The following is a 7,880-nucleotide window of genomic DNA, read 5'->3' on the forward strand; positions in this document are numbered from 1 at the left end:
CTTGTCTTTCTTTCTTATCAAATACTTAATTGAAATTTGTGAAAACCTCAAATCCTAAAAGATGTTTTGAGAATTCTTGGATATTATTTCAAAAATACCACTGCAGGAAAACACCTTTCCTAGATATTTTCTATTCCTAGCTTCCATAATTTTTTTGAAGGTTTAGAGTAAAATAGAAGAGCAGATTTTTTTTTTCCAGGTTTCAACCTTCCTCGGACGAGTTTTCAATCAGACATTATGCACCATCTCCGCGTATCATGGTCATAGGTGGTTTATGATCCACAGACCCCATCTGTGTTGAGCAGTCTCCCCCTAGACTGCCTTCCAATTAATTTGAGATCCAATAGATCCATCAATAGATTTCATTTGGTAGAACAAATCCTTCCTTTTCTCACAATACTTTGATACAGCTGATTAAAGCCGAAGTTCTTTATTGCCAAGTTCCCTCTCCCCTCCCTCCATCCAAATAACTGTCAAGTTGCTGAAACTGATCGATACACACTCAAATTAATTGAAAAAGTACCTACATTTTCAGTAAAAAATGTCATCTTCCCTGAAAAATGAAAGTAGGTACGCGTTTTATTGTTGGAAACTTCCATACCATAACAGATGTTACCAAATATATGGATGCATTTTTGGCCATATTGATCTACTTAACTTAATTTTCGAACAAGTTTGTACGATGCATAAATTACCCCCAAAATAATGTCATTAAGGAAGGAATATACCGAAATATTATCTTAAGAAGGTGCATATTTGTCACTTGAGAAAAGGATTTCATTTGATTACCAGAATTATTCATATCTTGTTCTGGAAAAATTATTCATTTTTTCTTTCATTACCTAGAGGTAAATACACCCTTGGTTTTTAACTAGTGTTCCCGCTTGTCTGTCCGCCCCTGAGTAGATGAGTATTTCTCATTGCTGCCAGATCTGATAATTCAGCACACTTCCCATTTAGCACAAAGTAAAATGACTCCAGGTTTTTGCACGCAATCTGGCAACACTGGTATTCCTGCATCAACTGGGACACTGCTTAAACTACACCAGACAGCCCAAACCAGTAACACACTCATTGCCTTTTGGCATGAATACGGTAAATGTGCTTCCAGCTCTATTAGCAAGGACTGTAACCATTATAAACTATAATAAATGGACTGACGATACACTAAGCATTGCTGTAGGAACCGATTTTAAGAGGCTAATCAGGAAGTATAGCTGCTGCACGATATTACCGAATATAAAATATTCGCCACTGATGGCAATGAAGCGATCATTAGAAATAAACTATCTTACAACACACCTGCTATCTACATATTGACTATTTAGCCCCTCCTCACTGTAATATCTTTTAGGATGGCTGTAGTTTGTCGTTATATGCAACAATTTTATTCCAACAAAATTGTGGTTGTCCATGGCATATACTTATTAAGTACATCACAAAGAACTCTAGTCAAATGAATGGACAGTTGTCAAGTTTTGCTGTTGTTGTTGACTGTATTCAGTACCCAGCTACAGCACTACCTGTGAATAATCCTAGATGGCTACTGAACAACTGTGAAGCAGTCGCTTGCAAACAGATGGTAAACACTGCCGACCTAAATGGCGAAAGTTCTAAGAAAATGTACATGTCAATGATGAAACTACAGAACCGTGCATCTCGTATGAAGTGTTATGGCAGGAAGTCGGCAAAGTTGCAAACCAACATGGATCCATTGGGAATTTCATAACTTACATTGAAGAGACTTAAGAGATTGTTTCAAGGTGGCAAGGAATTTCCTATTGCACTGAACAAGGTCTGAGATACAATTGCAATTGGAGAAAAGTAGGAGAGAACTAATGTTCAGGAAGAAGAGCTAGAGGCTTATTTGCCTTCCTTTGGATTAATTTGAAGAAATGGCCGATCTTAAAATCATTCTAAAAGAGCAGTAATGACAGGTAAGCTGCATTCTTCGTCAATCGGAGGGATGATAAGTGTGGCAGGCATCATTATTCATTCAGATGCGCACTGTTCAAAACAGCTAATCTTCACAAGTACAGAGTACTTCATTTATCCCGTCAAATGATTAAGTTGGTTAAAAGGTCTCAACTACAGTGCCAATACACATTAGCAATTTGTAGTAATAAAGTGAGTTGACGTAAATTTTCAAGAGCTGTGACAAGAATTCAACACTAATTTGAATAAGAAAGGGTTGGTGAGGTACTAAATTTAGAAAAGCTAGGATAGCATCAGTCTGTACACGCATCTCCATTGTCCAATTAACTGAAACGCGCAGTCAAATTTAACATATCACTTCTATATGCATGTTAGGATAGTATTGACAATCATAACTTGGCTGTCTTTGATCAGCTTGGGGCTATAAAGACACTTGCATCTGTGAGTTCTAAATTTTCAATCATAGTTCACTGCTGATTGGCGACAATGTGGCGGGCACATGCGTACTAGCCAATAATGAGCATTCCGTCTCTTCAAATGACCAATACTGGCAATAGGAATGAAACTGTAGCAGAACGGCTTTAACTAGGTACTTGTTTAAATCCAAAATAAGGGACATTCAGTAACAGTAATGGTAGTTCTAGTAATTAGGGTTAATTTGTGTCTTCGGCCAGTATCAACTTAAGGTACCACCGATACTGCCTATCCAGAAGCAGGCTTAAAGTCAAGTATACTTACAAAATGCTGTGGAAGCAGTAAGATGATTAGAGATCACGAAGTAGGAAATTTTATTGGCAAAATATATGGCAGAATGAAAATTATTTCAATGAATCCTGGACAAAGTGATCAGCTGATACTGAATTAGTGAAGTATTAACCTCAACTGCTCATAAAATATGGAAGGGATCATAAAAGCTCAAACTGAAACTTACGATCGAACGATGCAGGGAAATGTGATTCAGAAGAAAGTGCTAAGTTTGGACGTTCAATGTGTAAAACAGTTAGAAAAACAATGAAAGTGTAGGCTCAGGTACATGAATGGTAGCAATATTGAAACGGACTTCGACACTTCAAGATGTTCCGAGAGAGGTTATTTCCCACAAATTTGGGGAATACCTACCGCTAATGACACTAATAAAACCTTCAAGAATAAAACTACGGGTTTGTAATCAAGTTGAATACGTTAAATGGCAACCTTAAGTCTACGTAGGCTAGAAGTTAGGCTTACAGAACAAAATATTTTGCTCCAGCAGACAGACCGGAAAACCCGTTGACTGAAATAGTACGGCACGAAAGAAATTGAGTTACTTAAAAATTACTGTTGACTTAAAACTTCGTTTCGAAACTGGGAGACACTCGGCTTACTTACGAATAAAATTTTAGCAACACAGATATAACCAGGAAATTTTGGATCAACGAAATAGACTTCATGCGCAGGTATTGGCGCAACAAGATGAACTCGGTTGGTCAAAATAATACCAAAAAAACAAGAAACCTCTACTTACCTTACATATGAGTACCGTATTTTATTTCGTGTAAAATCTTGAGGATTGCTTCTAAAATGAATAAAATAAGAGAATGCAGATATTACGCTATTAAAAATAAGCTAATCATTTGCCACGTATGGATCACAAATGTGTGGCAACGCTTTTAACTCTAGTAGTACTAGTGTAGTGCATGTTGCATAGCTACTAAAAATTCCTTCAGACTTTATAGAAAGCCCTTTGTTTTCGGAATGTCTTCATTACACCATTTAGAAGTACCATTACCTCTTTACCTGGCGCTTTGAATAACGTACATGAAAATAAGAATTGCATTATGCACCGCCCGTCTTACAAATTATTGCAAACTATATTTTAGCAATTATGGTCGTAGATTCGTAAGGTTAATTTTCAAGAGTTGTACAATAATGGAAAGTGAACAGGAAACGAAGGGCTATGCTATACATATGATGAACTTTGAGGGGCTCATGTCCAGTTTAATCCCTAAACTTTCGGTATGAAGATGACGAAGGGAGGAGAGGGGATTAGGTCAATATAAATCCAGTGCAAGTCTGAACAAACATAAAATGCGTTAAATAAAGAAAAAAATAAGATCAGCAGTGACAGAATCGCACCTAATTTTTGTGAGCAGTAAGTGACAAGATTCGAATAAGTATGCGCTGGTTACCTACTGATTCTTAAGTTCAGAGAAAAAACTTCGTCAGAAAGTTCGACAGTGGCTGGGGCATTAAGTGAGGTGTTTAAAGTATCCAAGAAATGGCTAATTACTTGTGTGCTCTCTTATTTTGAGCTGCTCACACCTGGCATAAACATAAGACCCATGAAAGGGGGGGGGGGGGGCACCTACGCGTTTACTCGCGTTTGGAACATTTTTCGTGAAAGCCCTGTCAACACTAGCAAAAGTTCACGGAACTTTGCTCGAAAATTAAGTTCCGTAGACCTATCTCTGTGTGGACGATGCCTTTCATTACGACAGAACGAAAAAATTATGAATAAGAATAAACATGAATGTGGTCTAATGATCTTAATTTCCGCCACCGTGCCAACCGCACTGTGTTCGGCGCAATGCGTGAAGTATCCCTACAGTCTTGTAGGCGCTATGCGTTTCACGCTGACCGCTGCGCTGCTGACCAAGTGACCGCACTGTTTTTGACGCAATGCGTGAAGTATTCATGGAGTCTTGTAGGCGCTAATATGTGTTTCATGCTGACCGGTGCGCCGCGCGATAGGGCTTCTCCTTTCCATCTCAAGTTATCGCCATTTTTGCTTACTGCGCCGCGCCGCTCCAGGCCAAATAAATTGCGTGTTTGGTTTCTCTCTCAACTAGACTGATGAAAGGCGCTGTCTCTTGTATCACCGAAAGACGAACGAATTAGAAATTACTATAGTTTAACTCTCAGGATATGAGAGATTTTTTCGCCTTTCCTCATTTGTGATTTTTCTTCTAAATCAGATTTTTTTCTCAATACCTACATTTGAAAAGATTACAACATTTGCCGCCATGGGCCGCGGCCCATGGCCAGCCCCTTAATCCGGCCCTATGCAGACGGGAACACGCGGCTATGGGGGTCAACTGTAAGCATTCCCCCGCCCCCGCGAGCCGCGACCCTCCAAGAGCGGTTAGCTATTCCTCTCAAAATCATAGATTTTCAAACAAAACAATTTACCTAGATGGACATTTTTCCATAAATACTTAATGTATCGATAAACTGTTTTTACCTGAAGGGCTTGCAATTAAGGCAAGTGAAATAAGTGCAAGTTTTGAGTTTGTCAAAAAATTAAGATTTTAATGACTTCAACTTTAACTATATAGTTCTACAATATATTCTGTGAAAAATTCACTACAGTAAAATCCAAGTTTAAAGCATCAAAAAGTAAGTTTGAACTTTCTTTCTATCCTACTTAAGGCTTAATGTAATTTTGAAACATATTGAATTCTTGTATTAGCAAAAACTGCACTCACCCTGCTTCTGCTTGTCCTCCAAGCCCCCCAAATGAAGTTTCACCATTTTCACTTTTACTTGTCTTCAAAAAAAAGAGAGCTAGTTTTTTTCAAAATATTTCAGGGATTATTTTAACTAAGTAACCGAAAGAAAATTGTGTATTATTTCATAAAATAACAACCTATTGTTTCCCTGTAATATGATTGGATTCGGCAAGGAATTCAACAAATTCCAAACCAAAATGTGCTTTTTTTTCCGTTGTAGTTTACAGTTTTGCTCGTTTTACTACTGGTTTAAAGTAGCTTAGGAATAGTCAATTTGGGGCTATACCTACCGATGCAAATTTTTTCCCCACAGAAATCACCCATTTGGAATGCAGTAATGGGACCACTTGTATTTCAGATAAAGAGGCTCTCTTTTCCTAATAATTAAGACCTAAGTAAATAGGTATTACATATCTGTAGATTAAGCATTTCATTTCCTGCGGCCTGCTTGTTGAAATTTATGTCATGCAGCTTGACAAGACATTAATAATCAATATCGACGGTGTAAGTCGGCAATCACATAACTTGTTTGCAGTGTCTAAAAATCTCCGCATCATTCTTTGAAATTTATTCGCACAGAGAAGAAAAATCAAGGCAGTTTTAAAGAAGTGCTGTTGAGTAGTTTTCCGTTCAAAGAATTAAGTATGACAGGAAGTCTGCGACGTTGCAAACCGAGTTATGTGATTGCCGACTTACACCGTCGTTATGTTAAGCAGCATAGGGCCATGTCTTGTCTTACCTAGCCGATAAAGCCAGGTAAACTTTCAAAAATGTTGGCTGCTGTTGGAAATTAAAGACTTTAAATCATGCAATTCTCATCTCTGTTGAGTTCTCATACAGCATGTTAAAAGAATAGAATTTATGTACTAAAAATTTACATTTTATTTCAATTTATGTTTACAAAAAAGTTGAAAAAAGAACATACCTTAAATTAAGGAGATATACACATATTGAAGAGAGGAAACATAAGATGATACAAGAAGCTGACTTTTACTTCATCCCTGGTGACTTTTAGGAACCATAGACATTTATGTTGTCATAGCTATGTTTAGTCCGTCCCTTGCAACACCGCAGTACTTACCCATGATTAATTTTGAATCACTGCTCAAATCAACTTAAAATTTTTTATGGTTCCTAATTGCCTCTCAATTTCACAGATGATTAGAGACCTGCGAACTAATTTAAACTCCTAATACCTCATGAAATGTTCGTAATCTCTAGGGACAAAATAAAAGACTGCTAATAAGTAGCTAATTGATCAGGGGTGCAGAAAGTTCCAGGATTCCTCTTAAATTCCATTAGAACTGGGGAAAGAAGAGAAGAGACAAAAGTCACGTCTCTTCTTTTCTTTTCTCAGTTCTAACCTTTCTCCATTTTTGGCTTAAGTAAATATATGGTCGCTTCCCCTGAACTTATAACCCAAATAATCAGCCTTCCTCATTGCTACATCGCTGTGTTTCAACAAAATACAAGCATGATTTCCCTGTTAACGAAGAGGCTTCTCCGATACTCTCCAATTTTGCGGAGGTTCCCCCACTTCACATGACTGGGCCGATTGCTGGGTCCGGAAGTTTCTGCACCCCTGCAATTAGTGCGCTGCCAGTTACCCTACAAAAAAGGAGTCACAAGAACTGTCAGAACAAGGGTAAGTACATACAAAGTTTCAGTCAACTCATAAAATGTTATAAATCTTCAATCTGCACGTTACTTCATTACAGGTGGCATCATTGGGGGTCTCATTGGACCCATGGGTCCCATCATTGGGGGCATCATTGGTGGCATTGCTCCAGGTGGCATCGCTCCAGGTGGCATCGCTCCGGGTGGCATAGCTCCTGGTGGCATCATCATTGGACCCATTGGTCCCACAGGTGGACCCACGATAGGACCTGGTACACCAGGCGGAGGAACAGGAGGTCTAATTGGACCGCCAGCTTGCAAACTCGGTGGAGGTGGGATCGCTGCTCCTTTGGCAAATGGATTGGTTGCAATTTTACCTGCTTTAAAGGCCGCTGTCGTGGCATCGATCAAGTTTTGGGCTTGCTCCTCCATCCATTTCTGATAGTAAAATTTAACATTGTCTTTGTGTTTTCTCCCTTGACAGTGGGTTGTTCTGACAGAAGGAGAATCATGGGTCAGATAAGTGTCACAATAGTCACAATAATATTTCGGCATTGTGGGATTTAAATTCTATTAAGTACGGAAAGAAGGATGTTGAATGCACTGAGTAATTATGCTCACAATTCACGGGAAAAACGAAAAACTCTGGGCAGGTAGAAAAACCAGAAACGTCCTTACTCGCGGCTGGGCTGCTGAAACATCAAAATAACCTAACATAACCAATAATAACACAGACACAGAGAACACAAGAGGAGGAGATCGGAATAATCGTTTATTGTAATCCGCCATTGTCATGTCGCTTCTTATTGGCTGGTCAGTTCTGGTTGCACAGTTGCACTA

General features: G+C 38.7%; 2 protein-coding genes across 5 annotated transcripts in view; both read right to left on the reverse strand.

Annotated features, from left to right (window-relative positions):
* Nucleotides 1-3,378, reverse strand: part of LOC109036597 (CCR4-NOT transcription complex subunit 4) — a 29,374-nt gene extending 25,996 nt beyond the window's left edge. For 2 of the 4 annotated variants that reach the window (XM_019050924.2, XM_019050920.2), the window contains exon 1: nucleotides 3,163-3,377. The gene's annotated coding sequence lies outside the window, so the exon portion shown is untranslated. Of the gene's footprint in view, nucleotides 1-2,866; nucleotides 3,040-3,162 lie in introns of those variants that run through there. The other 2 variants (XM_019050922.2, XM_019050921.2) reach the window with 2 other exon arrangements.
* A 2,903-nt stretch (nucleotides 3,379-6,281) lies between these two features.
* Nucleotides 6,282-7,740, reverse strand: snRNP-U1-C (small ribonucleoprotein particle U1 subunit C). Its single transcript, XM_019051003.2, has one exon. It carries the CDS (start codon nucleotides 7,593-7,595, stop codon nucleotides 7,128-7,130), a length of 468 nt encoding a protein of 155 aa, XP_018906548.1. The 5' UTR covers nucleotides 7,596-7,740; the 3' UTR covers nucleotides 6,282-7,127.
* Nucleotides 7,741-7,880: the final 140 nt, after the last annotated feature.

Source organism: Bemisia tabaci, chromosome 5 (genome assembly GCF_918797505.1).
Source record: "Bemisia tabaci chromosome 5, PGI_BMITA_v3".
NCBI lineage: Eukaryota > Metazoa > Arthropoda > Insecta > Hemiptera > Aleyrodidae > Bemisia > Bemisia tabaci.

Coding starts and splice junctions, on each gene's coding strand:
- snRNP-U1-C (XM_019051003.2), bottom strand. CDS start 7,595: ATGCCGAAATATTATTGTGACTATTGTGACACTTATCTGACCCATGAT.